The sequence below is a fragment of the Saimiri boliviensis genome, chromosome 14 (genome assembly GCF_048565385.1).
Source record: "Saimiri boliviensis isolate mSaiBol1 chromosome 14, mSaiBol1.pri, whole genome shotgun sequence".
Lineage (NCBI taxonomy): Eukaryota > Metazoa > Chordata > Mammalia > Primates > Cebidae > Saimiri > Saimiri boliviensis.
This window is the reverse complement of record NC_133462.1, coordinates 87779799-87802405: the sequence shown is the minus strand read 5'-3', so window position 1 is coordinate 87802405 and position 22607 is coordinate 87779799. Positions and strand designations below refer to the sequence as shown.

The window sequence follows — 22607 nt, the reverse complement described above, 5'->3', positions numbered from 1 at the left end:
CTCTTCGGTGTTTCGGTGTTTCCAGGGCATCTTGTGCATACAGAGTTAAAGCTACTTTCTATGTGCCAGGAATAGTATTAAGCATGCTCCATGTACTGTCCCATTCAACCCTCATAAAATCGTTTGAAGTAGATGAATATGCTCAGTTGACATCAGAGAAAAATGAACTACAAAGAGACCGCCCACATTTATACAGTTCACAAGTTGAGGAGGTGGTGTTCAGTATCAACCGCCACACGATATTAAAGTTATCTGTAACGGTGTGCCTTCGGTCCCACTAGACTGAGCTACTTGAAAGGAAATCCATCTTATTTCCATTTGTATGTGAGTGTCTGACTTAGGGAACAAATTGCTGTTGGATGGGTTAGTGGCTGGATAGTTACTTAAGTGGAAATAACACTCTAGATGTTGGAAGCTAGCAGACAGGGTTTAAATTCTAGGTCACCCATCCAGTGAATGTGCCTTATGATTTGGGGCTAATTATCTAACCTTTTCAGATCTTAGTAGCATCATCTGGTTGTGAATTTAACAAGATCTGACATGAGTGTGATGATTAGCCACGATGAGTTTAAAATACCTGAAACTCACTTTGTGCTAGCTAAGTACATGCACATAAAACAATAGCTATTGGCTACTATTGTTTTTATAAGACCAACTGAAGTTCAGTCTAAAGAAGTGTAAGATAAAATACAGTAGCTGTTTACAAAGAGCTGAAGTGTGGTCTCACGGATGACTGGGTGTTGACATTCTCTGTGCTGATCTCAAGGAAAGAGGAAGTTGAATGAGCAGAAGTTAGAGAGAGATGTCAGTTCTGTGTAAAAGGGATGGCTAACATTTAGGGAACTCCTACAGTGACATAACCTGCCTTCTGATGGGGTGAGCACTTTGTCACTAGGACTATTCAGAAACTAGCTGACTCCTTGTCAGCTCGTTTGTCCAGAAAGGGATGGGTCAGGTGGCAAGACATCCATAGTTAACTTCGTGTAGGTGGTATCACTTACGACAGCCTCATGTAGCCGGAAATTCTGCTTTTTAACAATGTTTCCAGATGCATATTAAGGATATACTTAAATCATGTTATAAATTTGAGAGTTTCCTAAAAATGAGTAAGGATTCTGAATATATGGAAGGCAAGTTATAGCACTTAAAGGAAATGAAGCTGAGATTTAACAGCCCTTCTTAACCATTTCAGCAAATTTCTAGCAATGTCAGGTGGCACAGTGTTCCCAAAAGTCTTTGAGCAATTTTTTTTTAATTTTTTTCTTTTTTTTTTTTTTTGAGAGAGAATCTTGCTCTGTTGCCCAGACTGGAGTGCAGTGGTACGATCTTAGCTCACCGCAACCTCCGTCTCCTGGTTCAAACAATTCTCGTGCCTTGGCCTCCTGGGTAGCTGGGATTACAGGTACCTGCTACCATGCCTTGTTCACTTTTGTATTTTTAATAGAGACAGGGTTTCATCATGTTGCCCAGGCTGTTCTTAAACTCCTGACCTCAGGTGATCCACTTGCTTTGGCCTCCCAAAGTGCTGGGATCACCATCGGCGTCTGAGAAGTTTCAAATGTACACGTGACCCAGATATCGATCAACTATCTACTGACTCAAGGGACTGCTCTAGGCGCTGTGATTACTGCTATGAACAGAACTGACAAAACTCCTGTCCTCAGGGAGCTTGTCTTCTACTATATTACAATCTTCAAGTAATGACTTTTCAATCCCAGTAACTTTTTAATTCCTAATAGGAAAGTAAAATCCTACTAGCCTCATGTCTAATAACATAGGCTAGAACGAAAAAGAAATCTAACTCTCAAATCCTATTAGCCTCATGTCTAACAACATAGGCTAGCATGAAAAAAAAAATCTAACTCTCACCTTGACTCATTTGGAAAACCTAAAAGCCAGAGGCAAGGAAGGCTAATATTTTAATTATTAGTCACAATTATTTCATTTCCCATTTTTAAGTTAAAAAAATTAATAACTGCCCTTTTCTTCACGATATCATACATTGTCTTGGGGTCTAGGATGCTATATGAACATTCTAACACTAGAAACTTGCAGAATCATCTACTATGTCTGGCGACTTAAAAAGGGACTTCATTAGCTGGGGAAGTAGAGAAAGATCACAGACTGGCTGTGACAAAGTCTTCTAAATGGTGACAACCATCCTCTAGGTCTTCATTTTTACTCTAATCTTTAAACAATAGAACATTCAACAGATAAGAAGATGGATGCTGTAATAATTTTCCTTATTTTAGATTAATTTTCACTTAATTTTATCAATATCCTTGGCCCATTCATATAAACTATATTTGTAACATCAATCCATGAAAAAACTATTTTTTTCTATTTCTTCTGTCTTTTCCCCCAACTTACAGAATTTCCTGTGCATGTGTAGAATTTCAGCTCTAGAAAAACTGTAGTCAATTGCTGGCAGCCTTATCTCATCTACAGTTCTCCTCCTAGATCATGAAAGATACCTGTCCAGTGTCTGGGTATTAAGAGTGATGTGCATTGTTAGGCAGCTTTTTCTTTATTAAGCAGCTCAAATTATTAGAATTCCCAAGTGTATACTGAGTAAATATCTTTACAGTGCACCTTCTGTGGCATGGTATGTCTGGAGGTTGCTTTAAACTATTCTGGATATAGTCACACAAATACTTGTGCAATTACAAAGTTAAAGGATGTTTTTAAAAGTCCACCATTGATAGCTTAGGTCTTCAATGTTCAGGTCACAGAATAAGTCTTCTTGTTTTGAGGACAAATTTCTTCTCTACTCTCATCTCCTAGCAGTCTCCATTTACTCTCTCTGCTGTATTACCAGTACCTAGAATAATCTCCCAAAGGCAATATGCATTCAACAATTCTTTGTGACATCAAAATAAACAGATTCACTGTATCTTCCTGTCATAGTGAGCTTCATGTTTACCTGCAAAATGTCTTACTTATTTGAATTTCTCCAAGCCTTACCCATGCTATTCACTCAGCAGACATACTCTCAACACTTCCTGACCAGCTGTTGAACTTCTCCTTGTCCGTTCCCAGAGTCTGGTTCAACTGTCACCTCAAGACAAGAGGGTCAATCTCCTGTGAATTTTGCACCTACCTTTTCTGAAGAACATGTACGAGTGATACAGGATGGAGTCAAAGCACTGGTTAAACAGATCTGGATCCAAATCTAGTTCTACTACTGGCTCTGTAATCTTGGGCTCGTTACTTACATTATCTAAGCCTCAACTAGTAGTTGAACTTAGTGCTAAGCTGGCTGTTAGAAAATTCTTTTAAAAATGAAAGAGTTGTGAATCATAAAATCTTGTTGCATGTATTTTTTGCGTATTGTTTCTTCTTATTATAATTTGCATTCCTTGAAGCCAAGGACTATCCTATTCACCTCCGTGTGTCAAGCGTCTGAAATGCAGAGGAAATACTGAGACCCTATATGAAGAAAGTGCTTTCAACAATGCCATAATCAAGGCCAAGGCTTTCCTTAATCTGGATATTAAGTTTCCAGTGGTCACTGATGTAAACCAACAAAACCCAAATCCAAATTTCCAAAGCTCAGTGTGATATAAAATCTGTACAGTTGTTTCTTGGTAATTGTTGCTTTACTTGTTCATTTGATTAAGAAGAAAGAGCTTGTTGGATAAATGTAAAAATAGTATGTCATGTTCCAGAGTTTATACATTTGTAACTCTCATATTTTGTATATATACAATGCTACATATGAATAGGCTCAATGTGATAATATATAAGAAATATATTTAGAAGACTGGACACTATTCTTCTCTTAACTGTAGCACATCAAGTTGCACAACATATCATCTTGGCTATCACTTATCACGCTCAAAACTGGTATGTGACTATGTAAATAAAAAAAAATACCAAACACTACAATCTCACAAACTTGAAGGGTCATTTAGAAACATTATTAAAAACAGAACAAAGATAGAGTTCCTGGAAAACTTGCATTATAGTCAAATCCAAATATTAAAAAAACATTTGTTAGGAGACTGTTGGCATAACTGAGTAATTCTAATCATCTCAACTTTTGTTTAATTTAAAGACCTCTCTGAGCCAAAAAGATTTTCTATCATGTTGAAGGGCTAATATCGGAAAGCATGTATTAGGTTTCCAAATACAAAGAATAACCCAGCCAGAGGATAGAAAGAAAAATGTCAGCTATTCCCATTGGACAATGGGCTCCAATACATCCATGTCATTCACAGAATGGCACGCTGTGGGGCACACATCAGTTTATTACTGCCAGATTAAAGCAAGAACATGACATGCCACTCCCTGAAATGAACCATGATCATGAAGAGTCCGGCTTGTCACCCTCCATACACAATCGGTTATGCTTTCAAACATGATGCACCTCCATGGACAGGTCCGCTGTGTGGGTTACAGACAGACAAAACATACTAGCTGTGCTGTAACTCACAAATAGCAATGGAAGTTGCCTCCTTGAGTTGCTATGAGGGATAAATAAGTCAATATAGGCAAAACACCTAGCATGGTACCTGGAGACAAGAAAGAGCTGTGGAAGTTTTGACCATTATTATCGTTGTTACCATTGTTACTGCTAGCAGCAAAAGCACACAGGAAAGCAATACAATCCTAGAAACCGAGAACATGGGCCCTGGAGGCTGGGTGTGCATCCTGGCTTTTCCGCTTTCTAGTTTTGTAGTTTGGTCAAGTATGTAGCCTCTCTGTGTCTGTTTCTTCATCTGTAATATGGGGACAAGATTAGTGTCTAATTAACAGAATTGTGAAGATTGGTGGATTTTACATAGGTAAACACATAAGCACATTGAACAGTGCTTCACACGTAGTAAGAGGAATGTGTTTGCTACAATTACTGCTACACTAACAGCATCATATACCATGCCTGCTACCATTAGCACCCAACAGTTAAGAAACTGAGCCCTCATCTAGCCATCTCAAGAAGCACTGAAGGTAATGCTTCAGGTTGTGAGAATGGTATTTCTACAAGAACACCACAGAATGAGCTCTAGGTTTTTTCCAACATATTCTTTATTGGCAGTAACTAACTATGATCTATTTTAGACTTAAGACACAACTCATAATTCATGAGGGCACACCATATGTTGATAGTTTGGATGCCACTGGCTGGACCAGACGATCCCTCTGGGACACTGCTTGCTATGCTCCTCTGTTTATCTATATGTTCACAAAAAGAAGAGGAAGTCATCCTTTCACAGTCAGTTAAGGTATAAGTTTTGGCCTGATTTGAATAAGTTCTCAAGCTAGTTGCTGATAGGTCAAGGAATAAAAACGTGATAAATGGTGAATGTGCATTGTTGACAGTGAACTTCCTTCACACATTTGGTCTTGTGAAACATAAAAGGTTAGCATTTATACATCATTATAAATAAGGCCCCAGTGGTCATTTAGATAATTTAAGTGAGTGTACTGTATTAGCAAGGGATAACCCAAAATGAAATTAAACTAACTCTCCATTATTTAATTGTGGTATCTATACAAATAGCATCATTTGATATATCACAAAATTTCACAAGTTTGTACTCTGCTAGCTTTAGGAGGGGACACTAGCGTTGATTCTTTTACCTTGAACCTTGAACATATGGACTGACACCAACGTTTCATATTGTGTAAGAGATGAAGTCATGAAAAATTAAAGAACACACAGTTATGCAATGTCCCTAGCCTCCTGGTCTGCATATGAATATTTCTAGATGCCAGGGGCTTGCTACTTTCCAGGTTACCCCTTCTACTGTTTCAGCTCCCATCTTTACAGTGATCTTCATGTAGAAATGAATTCTGCCCATCTCTCACTCCATATACTGACATTTTTCTCATCCTCTAGTACAAGACAGATTATTGATGGATAGATAGATTGATTGATTGGCAGAGTCTTGCTCTGTCCCCCAAGGCTGGAGTACAGTGGTGCAGTCTCAGCTCACTGTAACCTCTGCCTCCCGGGTTCAAGCTATTCTCTTGCCTCAGCCTCCTGAGTAGCTGGGATTACAGGCGTGTGCCACCATGTCTGGCTAATTTTTATATTATTAGTAGAGACAGGGTTTCACCTTATTGGCCAGGCTGACTTTGAACTCCTGACCTTGTGACCTACCCACCTCAGCCTCCCAAAGTGCTGGGATTACAGGCATAAGCCACCATGCCCAGCCCAACACAGATTTATTAACTGAAACGTGCGACTCAAGTAAGCAAAACATCTTTCTACCGTACTGGACATTGGTCAGAATCTTCCATATTTCCTCTGTTCTTACTTTTTCTACTCAAATTTTAGAAATGGACATAAGCGTCTTTGAGGCTGTCTAGCATGCAACCATGAAAGAACTAAGGTGAGAAGACAACATTAAGAAATGTTCATTGAGAGAAGGGTATGATATAGTTTAAATTTGTTATAAATCTCTTCCATGTATTCTCAACTTGAAGAGCTATAAGAAAGATGGATGACCACCTTGAAATAACATAAATAACTTAATATTAAAGAATAAAATAAACAGTATTTCAGTTATTAAAATACTGTCTCTTAGCTCCAAAACTACCTTTTTGCACTGGGACCACCGTGCCCAGCCAACTTTGTGTTTCTCATCCCACTACTACCTCTAAACAAGCCAAGCTGCCATCCCGTATTCATGGGTTTGCTTCCCATGGTTTCAGTTACCAACAGTTAAGCACAGTCTGAAAATACTACAGCATTCTAAGAGGGAAAAAGAGATACCACATTTGTATAACTTTTACTACAGTATATTGCCATAATTATTTTTATCATTATCACTATTAATCTCTTACTGAACCTAATTTATAAATGAAGTTTTATCATAGATATATATGTATAAGAAAAACATAGTACATACTGAGTTTGGTACTATCTGTGGCTTCAGGCATTTACTGAGAGTCTTATTCCCCACAGATAAGGGGAGACTTCTGTACTTGTCTATATATTTGAACTTGAAAAACTGAAATCATACTGTTCATATTTTTCCAACAACTTGCTTTTTCTCAAGCTTGTGTTCCTAAGATTTATCCATTTTTAATGCAGGTAAATACAGTTCAGTCAGTTTCACAGTTCAACAGATGTCCTTTGAAAGAAGATACCATAATTCACTCAGCTATTATTTTGTTGAAAAGCATCTCAGGATTTTGGTGCTGCTGCTATCAACACGAATGACATTATATATTTCGCCTGGTCACCTGTGCACTAGAGGGTATATCTAGGGGCCAAATGCTGGATCAGAGTTTAGACATTTTTGGCTTAGTAAGATATTGCCGGGCCAGACGTGGTGGCTCATGCCTGTAATCCCAGCACTCTGGGAGGCTGAGTCAGGTAGATCACTTGAGGCCAGGAGTTTGAGTCCAGCCTGGCCAACATAGCGAAACCTTGTCTCTACCAAAAATACAAAAAGCAGCCAGTTGTGGTGGTGCATGCCTATAATCCCAGCTACTTGGGAGGCTGAGACGTGAGAATCACTTCAACCCAGAAGGTGGGGTTGCAATGAGCTGAGATCAGGCCACTGCAGCCTTGGTGACAGAATGAGACTCTGTCTAAAAAAAAAAAAAAATATATATATATATATACACACACACACATTGCCAGATGGTTTCTCATGTGGATGAATCAGTTTTCATTTCCATCCTCAGTGTAAAAGTGTTCTCACCAATCTTTATCTTTGCCAATATTTCACATTCTCTGACATTTAGTATTTTTTAAAAGAATATCAATCATCAGTGATACTGACCAAGATGAAATTCTCAGCATGGTTTGAAAAGTTACTAACATTTATACTCTCACAGTTAACATGCTGTCAGGCACTTCTGCAAATCACTGTTTATGTGGCTATCAGTGCATCTTTGTTCTTCTGTAGGGCAAGTTCATCAGACAGCTTTGCTAAAGAGGAATTATTTTAGCTAAGTACATTTATTTTAGCTGAATCGTTTAGAAGGATGAACAGAAGTTTGCCAATTAAAAATGGAAAAAGAAATGACTTGGTTATGGAGGATGAAACATTCTCATGAAAACTGTTGTAAATGACTATAATCTCATGGTAAACTTGTACCACATATGTGTAGACCATGCTTTCATGTGATAATTTGTTTATACGAGGTCCCTAAAAGAAACAGAATCTTATGGCTTTGCATTAAACTAAGTTGGCTATTGCTCTAAAAACAAACATTTTTTGCAAAGTACACACTGTAACACAACCACAGATAACTTATAAAATAAAATGTACCTTAACTCAAAATGACAGGGAAGTAATCATCTTTAATTAGCTGCGGTTTTCACCAGGCAGCTGGGTCAGAACAGCAGGCAATCAGTAAAAAGGAAAAAATACAATTTTGTTATTTTTTCTAATATTTATAAATGGCATCAAATCTTAGAATTCAACGACTAACGACTCAAAAGATTTGAAAATTTTTCTTCTCGTTAATTCTCCTTTCCAATGGCAAAGTCACCACTGAAAGTAATGTATATTTTGAGATTAATAGTTTAAAAAAGTCAAAGAATACTGAAAAATGTTGATTTAAGTTGGGTATACATGCATGTTAGTGTGGAGAAAGGAAAGAGGAGAAAGAGAAATACTTGAGGCTTATCAACTTTGGGGGAAAAAAAATCACAAATGAAAATGTTTCTTTCAAAGCTTCTGGAAAGAAATGTAAACATCTCAAACAGCAAAACATCACAGTAACCTACATACCACTGACTTGAAGGAAATCATGGAATTACACAGTTTTATTAAGAAGCATTTATACATTACATAGATTACAGAAAAGTCTAAACAGTTACTCTCTAGAATGCTGACTCTCCCTAAAAATAGAAAGATCTGTTTAGCTCTTCCCATCTCCTCTGTCTCCCTCCTTTGTCAAAATCACAATTGCTTCCAAACTGGTCTCACAAATTCGACTCTTGTCAGAGTAGCACTTTCAAGACATAAATCATATCACTCCATTTCCATGAATAGAATCTTTCAATGGTTGGAAACTGTATTTAGAGTAAAATGAAAATTCCTTATAAAGTACATAAATTTAAGGGGCTTCCATAATCAGAAAACACGTTCTATCATCTCACGGTCACTATGTTCTACGAATGCTGGGACATTTGGACATTTCCTCTGCCTGAAATGCCTCTCTGTCTCCTCCTTCTTTTTCTTCCAGATACCCCCCCACCCAAACACACACACCCCGTGTCTACTCAATCTTCTTGCCTATCTATGTGGGATTGATCTGATCACTATGTACGTCTATGTCTTCATTGCTTTCCACTTCTCTGTACTCGGCCAGTATTTGAATCATGTCAGATTGCTCAAAATTCCAAGATGCACTCACTTCATCTCATTGAACTTGGTGGCTCATCTATTCAAATTTCCTTCCATAAATTTTTTCACCTGGTAAAGTATTTATACCTCATGACTCAATTCTCATGGCAATACCTAACTCAAGCCTTCTCTAACCAATTAGATAGAATCAGGCTCAATTTCCACTCGACTCCCTGCTCCTGTTTTATCACGGTTGTTACTATGCTTCAGTGCAATTATAGTTGCATGTTCGGCTTCTCAACCTTCCCTGAAGGGTTCTGTGCACTGAACGCCAAAAGGAAGCAGTGTTTGTGCTGGGGTTAAAAGGGCGAGTTCTGGATCAGCTTCCTCAGGCCCAGATCCAGCCTCAGCTTGTACTATGTGACCTTTAGAAGGGTATTTAATATCGCTAACTTGCAGTTACCCAGTCACTAAAGAGAGGATTAATGATCCTATCTATGGCATAGTGATCAAATGAGCCAATGCATGTAAAATAGCGACACAGAGTAGTCATGGCAAGCTACTTTGAAAGGCGTATCAGAATTCCTGGCTAGAAGGCTTTTCCAAAACATGTACATGTACAATTTTCACTCTGGTTGTGAATTCCGCTGCAATGAGTCACATCTCAGGTATACACATTTTACATCTGTTAGATATATACCTGATATAAATTGGGAGACTTCCGGCCTCAGGAACCAGTAAATAATCAAAGCCCAAATGGTCACAGGATGGGTGACTTTGCTCGTGCTCTCTCCTATACTTGAAATCCTATTTCTTTTTCCTTTTGGGAGAATTTTACGGCTCCTTTGAACTCCAATTTAAACATAATTTTCCAAGTATATTTAATAACTACTACTTATGTGTTTCTACACAGTGAAAAAAGTTTATATACTGCATAGTGGTTATTCATATCATCAATGGTCCTCTTTTTAGTCTATGAGCTATGAAGAAAGAATCTACTTTTTAATTTTGTTAATTTAATAAACATTTGTTAAAATGATTAAGGCATGAGGCCATAATGTCTCTAAGATTCTTTCCTAATCTAAATTTCATGTTTTATTATTGTTTTACTTTAACAACTTACCATTAAAATAAATCAGTTTTCCTTCTAGAAAGCATTTTTATAACATTTGATAATATCAAGAAGTTGAAAAAATGTTCATTGCCTTTGATCCAGTAATTGTAAATCTGAACCTATGTTAAGGAAACAACCAGAGATATAACTTTTAAAAGGGCTATGAATAAGAATGTTCAGCATGATGTACTTAAGAGTAGTAAAAACTGGGAGGAGTCTAATTCCCTACAAGAATCAAATTACTCACTAAATTACAGCATATTCATGAGATGAATTATGAAATCATCCCAAGTAGTTTTTGAAGCATATTAAATAGTATGGAAAAATGTTTCTGCTACAATTTTCAGTGAAGAAAAATGTAAGATATAAAAGTGAATACAGAAGTCCAGTCAAACAGAACTTATAATGAATTTATAGCCTGAGCCTTCCCTCTGTTGAAAACACAGATCAGTGAACAGTAACATACAAAGAGGAAACTAAGCAGACATAGTATGCTTTTTAAAAATATTAGGCTGAGAGCAGTAGCTCATGCCTGTAATCCCAGCTTTGAAAGGCTGAGGCAGGTAGATCATAAGGTCAGGAAATCGAGACCAGCCTGGCCGACATGGTGAAACCCCATCTCTACTAAAATACAAAGAGTTAACTGGACATGGTAGTGCATGCCTGTAATCCTAGCTACTTGGGAGGCTGAGGCAGGGGAATTGCTTGAACCCAGGGAGGCAGACGTTGCAGTGAGCTGAGATGGTGCCACTGCATTCCAGCCTGGTGACTGAGCAAGACTTCTCTTAAAAAAAAAAAAAAAAAAAAAAAAAAAAAAAAAAAGGGAATATCTCCTTGGACCAGAAATAGTACAGAAGTCCAAGTTAATAAATAGGGTGGAAGTAGAAGTCACAGAATTGTGATTCTGGAGGAATAGGTAAAGATCTCGGCTTATGTGGGAACTGGGGATGGGAGAGAACAGACAGGAGGTAAAGGAACCAGTCTCTCTACTGAAAACCCAGGGTGGTACCTGGTCTCCCAAACTCACACAAAGAGGATGAAAACACCCACAATTCACTGCTTCCTAGGGCTGTAGCCCACATGCAGCGCAACGCCTGGGGCAGCAAGAGTAAGTAGCCACAGCCTCCCAGCCCAGACCTCAGCCAAGTCATTCACTAGCTTGGCGACCGGATATGCTCACAGGACAGGAGCTCTATGCTGCTGATAGAAGCTTTGGTTCTGACTTGGGTACCAAAGGCAGGCCAAGTTAAAGCAATGGAAAAAGAATCACAAGACAGTGAAGGATTTTGGGGGTCAGGGGAAGGGAGTTGGGGAACGCATTAACTGATAGAAGGTTTCTATCAGAATTCTTCAACTCTGCAGTCGTAACACAAACACAGTCATAGCTACTATGTATATGATGGAGTGTGGCCATATTCCACCTTAATTTTATTTTATTATTATTATTTTTTTAGACAGAGTCTTGCCCTGTCACCCAGGCTGGAGTGCAGTGGTGCAATCTCAGCTCACTGCAACCTTTGCTTTCTGGGTTCAAGAGATTCTCCTGCCTCAAAATAGGAATGCTTTTACACTGTTTGTGGGAGTGTAAATTAGTCCAACCATTGTGGAAGACAGTGTGTCAATTCATCAAGGATCTAGAAATAGAAAGACCATTTGACCCAGCAATCCCATTACTGGGTATATATCCAAAGGATTATAAATCATTCTATTATAAAGACACATGCACATGCATGTTCATTAAGGCACTGTTTACAACAGCAAAGACGTGGAACCAAGCCAAATGCCCGTCGGTGATAGACTGAATAAAGAAAATGTGGCACATATATACTACAGAATACTATGCAGCCATAAAAAAGGATGAGTTCATGTCCTTTGCAGGGACATGGATAAAGCTGGAAACCATCATTCTCAGCAAACTGACACAAGAACAGAAAACCAAACACTGCATATTTTCACTCATAAGTGGGTGCTGAACAATGAGAACACATGAACACAGGGAGGGGAACATCATATATCGGTGCCTGTTGGGGGGTGGGGGAGCTAGGGGAGGGATAGCAGAGGGTGGGGGGATTGGGGAGGGATAACATTAGGGGAAATATCCAATGTAGATGACAGAGGGATGGAGGAAGCAAACCACTATGGCATGTGTATACCTATGTAACAATCTTGCACGATCTGCACATGTACCCAAGAACTTAAAGTATAATAATAATAATTAAGAACAGAAAAAAAGGAGATTGTCCTGCCTCAGCCTCCCGGGTAGCTGGGATTGCAAACACACGCCACCACGCCCAGCTAATTTTTTTTATTTGGTATCTTTAGTAGAGATGGGGTTTCAACATGTGGACCAAGGAGGTTTTGAACTCCTGATCTCGTGATCTGCAGGCTTCAGCCTCCCAAAGTGCTGGCATTCAGGCATGAGCTACTGCACCCAGCCACAGCTGAATTTTATTCACAAAAGAGGACAGGTTTAGCTGTCCTCATTTGTAAATAAAAAGAGCATAAACCATAATTACCTGACTTTTTTTTTTTTAAAGACTAGTCAAATGCAGTGATGAGAAGGGGGCAAAAAACGGAATGGAGTTCAACCTGAAATTGTGAACTTGATCTTTATAAAATCATCATTCTAGCACCACATAGGAAACTAGTGACTCTGAAGCATAACTTACGCAAATCAATAGGCGAAATATGAATTCATTTCAGAGGAAACAAAAGCTGAAAAGGACTTTAATATATTTTTGTAAATATCAATGAGATAAAGGAAAGATAAATATCCAAAATTAAAATAAGAAATTACTTTGGATGCAAAATGAATATGATAAAATCTTGAAAACAAAAATTATTATGGTATAAAGTAACTGCATTGATAACATAAATATTAGAATTAGCAGAGTCAAGAGAGAATGAATGAAATAGAAGATAATGTGAAGAATGCATGAAGATAATGGCAAAAGGTGGAAGGAGATTTTAAACATATGAAAGAGATGTTAGACATGGGGATTAGATCAAGGGACTAAAAGGGATTAGACCAATGAACATCTAAAAGGAGTTTCAGGAAAAAACAGAAAGGTGAGGTAATGCTTGGGCAGACAGTGGCTGAGAAATCTTTCTCCACATTAAGGAAGCCATCAGTATTTTAATAGGAAATTCTAAGTAGAGAGCAATACAAAAAAATTTTAAAAAATAGATTCATACCACACATATCAAAGGAAAGCCAAAAATGAGTAAAAATAATGAGAAAATTATACAAGTCATCAGAAATAAGACAGCTTATCTACAAAAAAATTAAAAAAAATTATTGAAAATACATCTATCAGTAACAAGAGATGCCAGAAAACAAAAAAACTCTTCAAAATATGGATGAAAAATGAGTCAGTCTAAAATTCTATTTCTGGCAAAACCATTATTCCAGAACAAGGGGGAACAATTTTTTTTCAGTTATTTTTGGACTAAGAGTTTGACACCCACCCACTCACACTGAAAGACAGCCAAATGTGAAATGGGGGGCGATATGAGATATAACAATTATAACACAGTAATTAATTAAACATATTCATAAATGTTATCACCTAATAATTATTAAACAGCAGTAATGTTTTTAAGAAAAATGACAGTACCCAAAGTCTGGGAAAAATACTGGAAAGAAAGTAGAAGGAATTCGATTGTTAGAATGTTCTAAAACATTCACCTTTTTTAGAAGAATAAATATACTACATAAATTTATAGCATGTTATAAAATTGTATAGTTAACAAAATATGTTAACATTTAGACTTACCCAAGAAATTAACAGGAACACTGCGTATATCTTCTTAATGTTATTGGAGGTGTTAGGAAGAGAATATTTAAAAATTTGTCAAGGCAATAGACAACCAGAAAGAAAATATAAATATATGTAAATAGGCCGGGCGCAGTGGCTCACATCTGTAATCCCAGCACTTTGGGAGGCCGAGGTGGGTGGATCATGAGGTCAGGAGATCAAGACTATCCTGCCTCAAACTGTGAAACCCCGTCTGTACTAAAAATACAAACAATTAGACAGTGTGGTGGCATGTGTCTCTAGTCCCAGCTACTTGGGAGGCTGAGGCAACAGAATCGCCTGAACCCGGGAAGCAGAGGTTGCAGTGAGCCAAGACTGCAACATTGCACTCCAGCCTGGGCGACAGAGTGAAACTCCGTCTTGAAAAAAAAGAAAAAGAAAAAGAAAAAAAAAAAAAGAATATTATGTAAATAAATTAAATAAAATTATCCTACTATGAACCAGAAAATGACTGGACAAAAATTGCAAAAACTATGTGCATCATGATCCCAATTGTATAATTTATGTATGTATGCACATGCAATAAACACTCATCTCCCAGATATAAAGACCAAAATACAAACATTATTTATCATGAACTGTAGAAATACAGATAAATATTTTCTTCTCTACATTTTTCAAGGTTGTCTTAAGCTCCTATGTTAAACAAATATTAATTTTAAAATATAACTTAAAAATGGTAAAGATGGTAAATTTTATAGTTTACCTCAATTAATTTTTTTTAATCATAAAATAGTAGTATTCCCTTATCCACGAAGAATACCTTCCAAGATCTCCAGTGGATGCTTGGAGCAGCAGATAGTACTGAAACCTATATATAATGCTTCCTCCTATACATACATACCTATGCTATAGTTTAATTTATAAACTAGGTACAGTAAGAGATTAAAAACAATAATAAAATAGAACAATTATAACAATATACTGTAATAGAAGTTCTGTGCATGTGGTCTCTCTGTCTCAAAACATCTTATCATACCCCACACACCCATTTTGGGATCTGTTGATCTGATAATCAGGATGACTCCTAAGTCAGGGGTCCTTGACCCCTGGGCCACGGACAGGTACTGGTCTGTGCAGTTAGGAGCTGGGCCACACAACAGGAGGTGAGTGGCCAGCAAGCAAGCAAAGCTTCATCCATATTTACAGCCGCTCCTCAGGACTAGCATTACAGCCTGAGCTCTGCCTCCTGTCAGATTAGCAGCAGCATTAGAGTCTTATAGGAGCCATAACCCTACTGTGAACTGCGCATGTCAGAGATCGAGGGTTTGCTCTCCTTAGAATAATCGGGATGATTGAAGCACATGACATTTATTGTGCACTTTACTTCTATTATTATTATATTGTAACATATAATGAAGTTAATTATACAGCTCACCATAATGTAGAATTAGTGAAGGCCCTAAACTAACGTCTGATGATCTCTCGCTGTCTCCCATCCCCCAGAACCCTACTGTGAACTGTGTATGTGTGGGATCTAGGTTGTATGTTCCTTAGAAGAATCTAATGTCTGATGATCTGTCACTGCCTCCCACCACCCCCAGATGGGACCATCTAGTTGCAGGAAAACAAGCTTAGAGCTTTCACTGAGTTGTATAATTACTTTATTACATATTACAATGCAATAATAATAGAAATAAAGTACACAATAAATGTAAAGCACTTGAATCACCCGAAACCAACCCCATGCCTTGTCCAAGGGAAAACTGTCTTCCATGAAACTGGTCTCTGTTGCCAAAAAGCTTGGGGAGCAGTGTCCTAAGTGACTAACAGGGAGGTCGTATATAGAGTTTGAATACACTGAACTAAGTGATGACCCACATGCCGAAGAATGAAGGCGGATGGTGGGAGATATCATCACACCACTCAGAAGGGTGCACAAAGTCAAACATGAATTGTTTACTTCTGAAATTGTCCACTTAATATTTTTGGATCAAGGTTGACTGTGGGTAACTGAAACCGAGGAAATTAAAACCTTGGATAGGCGGGAGGACTACTGTAAAATGTTATTTTTTAAAAAGGTTATTTGTTTCCTCTCCTCAAACACAAGGAGGGGGGGAAGGAAATATCAGAAATGAACAATTTTAAATGTAATAATTACATACTAGTCATTGTAAGCCGAAAATATAATATAAACAAGTTTGAGGGCTGGTTTTCCCTACATCTCTGTACATGGACATTGCTTCAACTTGAAGGTACAGCTAATGAATTTTAACATGTTTTCAACTCAGATGTTGAAAAGAGAGAGAGAGTTTGAATGCGGAGAGGAAGAACAGAAAGAAAGAGGATCCAGAGAAAAATTTGCATGAGAACATTCTTGTCCAGTTCCGGTAACTTAATTACTCAATGCTCTGTGCATGTTGAGTTGATTTAAGTCATGTGGCAAATGCTACAATTCCTACTCAAGAAAGGCACTGGAACAGAGTCATCATTTGGCATGACTACATCAAGGAAAGCTAATGACAGCCAGAAGAGATCAAAAGCAGATCAGGTTGCTTAATGAGCTACAAGTCAGTCACTCAGAAAGCCAGGGAAGTACCCTGAGGAAATACGGAAATCTTGGGAGTGAGCAGAGAAACTAAACACAGTGGATGTTCTTATAAAATGCTAAAATGAGATTCAGTTGTCTTATTAAAAGGTCTGAGCCCTAACACATGATTGCTCAGCCTTTCCTTAGAAATAAAAATCAAGTCTTTAAGCAGAAACAGAAGTGCTACAGCCAGCAGATGAGGAACTCTATGATTATAGCTTATCTGTCTTTATCAGACTAATCACACTGCTTATTCTATTTTTACCTTACTGTGAATGGCCAAGATTTATTGGATATTTATTGTATGAAAGGTATTGACATAAATCCTTCATATACATTAACCTATTTTCTAAAGCTTTTTATAACAACTTGCCTCTGGGAAAAAAAAACGTGGCCCTTTGAATCTTCTTAAATGAATTCTTTCACCTGATCACTTAGAAGAAATCATTCTTGTCAGGAGTTCGAGGTCAGCCTGGCCAACACGGGGAAACCCTGCCTCTACTAAAAATACAAAAAATTATCTGGAAGCGGTGGCTTGTCCCTGTAATCTCAGCTACTTGGGAGGCTGAGGCAGGACAGTTGCTTGAACCCAGGAGGTGGGGAGGCAGAGGTTACAGTGAGCCAAGATTGCACCCCTGCACTCCAGCCTGTGCCACAGAGCAAGACTCTGTCAAAAAAAAAAAGAAAAGAAAAGAAAAAAAGGAACAAAGAAAGGAGGAAAGAAAGAAAGAATCATTTTTAATAGGCTACTTTGATCAAAGTAGACATTATTTCAAAGTAATTGTTCCTAAAATAATATAATCCAGTAATTTTTCATTTGACTCGCATTTAGTCAGATGGATATATATATCTATTTATATCCATCTCATTCCTAAAAAGGACATGAGGCAGATTCCATGCCTTGTTGATATGAAATTCTATATTTGGATATATCTTTACTTCCCAGTAACTGAATTTAAATTTCAATGTATAAGATTTCCTTTCTCGTGTCACAAAACATCTTTTCCACGGAAAACCCCAAATTTTAGAAAAGCAAAAAAAAATGAAGTAAATTATGATTTGTCAGTTTTTGATCCTCAGAGTCTGACAGCTTTGTAAATAGCTCTTCAAGCTGATTCTAGTTTTTCAGCAGAGTAACGTATAATTACATTGTTTCGTGAACTATTGCCTCATTTCTCCACTTTCCCTGTGAGCTCCTCAAAGGTAACTACCATTCTTCTGTTACTAACACAGTACGCTCACCTTGCATTTCTCAAAATACGTTTCAGTGACTACAGAACCCATGAGAGAGTCTGTGAAAAAGTGATCTTTAATGAATGGGAGAACAATTCCAAGTCCTTTTTTTTTTTTTTTAAGAATACCATGAAGTCCTTTTAAATTTAACTTAGCAGCTTCTACATTCATTTGGCCATGAAACTCTCCCTTTTAGCAACTCTACCAAATTGTAACAAGCTATGTTCAAACTGGGGACACTCCTATGCTAGACAATTGTGATCACTGTTGGTCAAGGGCACAGGTCTTTCAGATCTGAAACTTATCTGAAAGATAAGTTCATCTTTCCCTGCTATAAAGTGTAAACCTTCAGGGTTAAAATCCTCTTTTTCACCCTCTGAGATACTAAAAAAATTGCTAAGATACTTGTTCAATATCTAATCTTCTGTGCTGCCAAATGCAGGCACTTAGCACTTGTAGGCGGCAAATACCGAAGTGGAATTCGTATTCAGAGACACTGGCTGATTGTCCTTTTCAAACCCACTATCTGGTGTGAGTTAGGTATTTCTTTTTAGTTGTGTATTTATTATAAGAAAATGGGATAACGTTCCAAAGTGATACAACTACAGAGAGCAAATGTAAATCCCGGTATCTTTTTAACAGGACCATCCAATCTTCTTCTTTAACAAATCACCTGTAAACTACGAAATCCTACTTTACAAGACTGAACTATTGATTAAAGTGGGAAGTGTTTTCCAGATCCCTTAGAAATGTCCCTAGCACCACATTATAGTGTGTATAAAATTTCATAAGCAAACGAAGATGCCTATCATCAGGCTGAAGCATGATAAATACTATACCATGACTTCTTTTTTTCTGTTGCTTTCAGAATTCATTCTTAAAATTCACAGTACCATAATATTATATAAATATAACATAGTTTTATTTATTATTATTGTAATAAAGACAGAGTAAGTCAAGGCAGTCTTTCTTGGCCTCAGTCAGCGAGTACCAAAATGTAAGTCTCCAACAGGGCACATCTAAGTGACAGAATTTCAGCCCTCTTCAATAGCGATTCCTATAACCTTTGTGACTTCACAGGACCTAGCAAATGTCTGACATGAACCAAGTCCATAATAAATGCTGTTGAATATATAAAAACTATAAGCACACTACATAATGTTCCTGTATTCATGGAAATCCACATAAAAACATCTGTGACTAGAATCTAACAATTCCATGAATTTGAATACAGATCAGTAACTTTGGATAAACACACCTCAAAATTGAGAGTCTCTTAAAAAGTTGTCTTTTTTTTTGGTTTCTGGACAGGGGTAACCAGGCCTTTTCTTCTCATATAGTAACACAATATCAAATGAAAATCTCATGTAAATGTATTTACTCCTTATCTGTATGTAATATAGCAAAAAAGCTCTGAGGTGTTCACAACTCAGTAAGAACATCAAGAAAAGGGATAGCAGGAATTTTACCTACAAAATCAAAAAATTTGCAAACTATTTGCTTTTTTGTAAATGCTTTTAATTCAGAAATTTGAAAAATTTCAGCCTATTATTCTCCAAAATAATTTTATATAAAACTTTTTGATTGGTAATAAAAACAATATACATGTATGTGGTTTTTAAATAGAAGATATTTTGTTCCCAGGGAAGTTCATAAGCCAGAAAATCTTGGGCAAGTACACCAAAGGAAATGGGGAGGGACTATTTATCTTCTGTTATAACAATGACATAATTTGTATCCAACCATGACATGACCAATATCCAAATGTTCTTGGTTATAAAATAGAAACAAAATGTAAACTTACTCTTGACAAAACAGATTGTTAATTGAAATAACCAAGATATTACTTAATAACCAAGTTTTTGATACACGTAACTTTTTAAATAACCAACGACTAAGAATATTGGCAAAATTCTTCTTTTGCCACACATACACACACACATTTAGTTCTATAAGGATAAGAAAAGCTTACTTTTCTCTCAAAACATTGAAAAGTCTGCCTTCTCTCATTAAAAAGCATAAACAGAAAACATGAGGTTCAGGATCGTAAGTTACCTTTCAAGTCTTTTTTCAGTTTTCTGAGATCTTTTTGAAAATCTTCGAACTTCATCTGTGAGGCCTGAAAAAGGTCCTGGGGTTCTGGCAGTGGGAACAGACACTGTTCTCTTCCAGCATCCTAATGAACAGAAAACCCCATCATATTTAAAGGAATTGGTTATCAATATAAAAAAGAATAATAGCAGAGATGTTCAAAACAAAAACAACAAAAAGCACTGCCAGATCATCCAACAAATAAAGAAGAACGGAATATGACTAGATGTAAACATTGTCTTACCTCATCAAAATTTCGGAGATAATACGAAACAATATATGACAAAAGGCTTCTGCTATTGTCCTAGGCAGAAAGAGCAAAGTCAGTGACAATATATTTTTTAACTAATTAAATATAAAGTGTCACCAAAAAAGATTCTAGTGAATTCATGTATACACATGAGAACATTTGGAATGACATGTGAAATTTTACATTTTGAATTGTCTTGGCCATGGTGTCTAAGGAGTTTGATGGCATCAAAGATTTTTCTCCCCAGTGCTCCAATCTTAGCACAGCTATTTAGGGTCAAAGTCTGAATTGGAAATACTTTCCAATTGTTACCCTTCTCAATTAGAAACTTAGCTCATGTCTTATTATTATCAAGTGTGTTTTATTACTTTGTGTTTTTATTATGTTTTCATTTGATTATTATTTTTTATGTTTTAAAACTACTATCTTAAAGGAAATAATTAAATAATGCTAGCATTGATATATAGCTGGACTAATAGGTACCACTCCAACACTAAGTTTGATTAGCATTAGCATATAGATTAGGGAAATAAAAAAGCTAAGTATCATTGTAAGTAAAGGGGAGCTTTTAACAGTTCCAATACTACAATTTGTTATATCAGCAACTGAGATTGAGGAATTAATACTTATGTGGCTATAAATAAGACAATGTGGATGTTTTCTATTTAACAAAAGGTAAAGTTGTTTCATACCTAACACTTCAAAGAATAGCTTTTCACCTTCTTTCTGGTTTATTTAGGGGCAATAATTTTTATTTAACTTTTTTTTTTTTTTTTGCTCTAAAGTAATAGTAGATAATCTGAAACTGAGAGCTTAACTATATATTTTACTTTTTAAAAAAACTCTATGATACAAACTACATTCTCTGGACTGTTTAATATAACCATGACTTTTTCTATATGTATTAAAAGAGCAAAAACTGTTTATAATCAAGTTTGACATGAGTCAGTAATATAGCTATTAGAGACATCCCTCATTAGACAGGATTTGCTTGTAAAATGATTTAAGCAACTTGACCTCCTTTTTCTCCCCCGACTTGTAATTCAATGAAACAGTTGGCAGAACCTGAATCAACTAACAAAACTAGGCATACTGAGAGAAAATTCTAAGTGATCAAAGTAACAGCTCTGTCCATGGAGGTCTATAAATAGTACTGAGGAATAAGTATAGTTACATTTGTTTTAGAAAGAAGAACCAATCCAGGAAGACTTTGCATAGCTCCTCTGAGTACAAGTGAAACAATTTTAAAAAGGTATTTCTTAATTACATATTTAAATTTTTATTTTAGATTACGCCTTGATTATTTAAATTAATGAAATTTAACTTAGTAGAGGATTGAATAAAATATATAAACTGATACCAAAAAAATCCCACAAATAATCTTTTATTTGTATATGATCACTAGAAACTATTTCCAGTTCATTTTTATAATTTAAACATGATATTGATGTTATATATTTCAATATTATTTGCAAAAGTTGTTTCACTCCAACAAGCAGTTGCTGCGTTTTCAAGAATTACCATAGGTTAAGCAAAGGTCTTTTCTCTTTTCTTTTCTTTTCTCTTCTCTTCTTTTCTTTTCCCTCCCTCCCCCCGACCCCTGCACTTTTTTTAGAAGGGGCCTCACTGTATTGCCCAGGTTGGTCTTGAAAAATCCTCCCAAGTAGCTGGGATTATGGGCTCATGCTATTGCGCTTGGTGTAAGCATTTTTTTTTTTTTAAACAAGTGTAATCTATCAGGTCTATGTATTAGAGATTTCTATGAAAATGTGTATCACACACAGGAGCATTTGAACAAACAACCACAAAAATAAAAAAATCCTATGTGTACCAAGGAGGGACTATGAATTACTCGATCTTGGAAAGGCAGTGTCCAGATTCCATAAATGCTCAAAGAAAGAATGTTCAATGATTATCTGTATTAAATTGACCCCCCTACACACACACACACACACACGCACACACATACACACGCACACACATACACACACACACAGTCTCTGACTTATGATGGGTCATCTTACAATTTTTCAAATTTACAATGGTACAAAAGTGATACACATTCAGTAGAAACTGTACTTCAGGTACCCATACAACCATTCTGTTTTTCACTTGCAGCACAGCGTTCAATCAGTTACATGTGACATTCCGCGGTTTATTATAAAATAGCCTTTGTGTGAGATGAGTTGCCCAACTGTAGGCTAAAAGTGTTCTGAGCATGTTTGAGGTAGGCAAGGCTACACTTTGATGTTTGCTACGTTAGATGTACTGAATGCCGTTTCACTTATGGCATTTTCAGTTTAGGATGGGTTTATCA

At 36.8% G+C, this 22607-nt stretch overlaps 1 protein-coding gene across 1 annotated transcript in view; it reads right to left on the bottom strand.

The window, feature by feature from the left end:
• Positions 1-22607, bottom strand: part of FMN2 (formin 2) — a 381705-nt gene that overhangs the window by 121861 nt on the left and 237237 nt on the right. The window contains exons 12-13 of the mRNA XM_039464306.2: positions 20285-20344; positions 20005-20125 (exon numbers count right to left, since the gene is read on the bottom strand). Coding sequence (XP_039320240.2) covers positions 20005-20125; positions 20285-20344 — 181 coding nt within the window. The remainder of the gene's footprint in view (positions 1-20004; positions 20126-20284; positions 20345-22607) is intronic.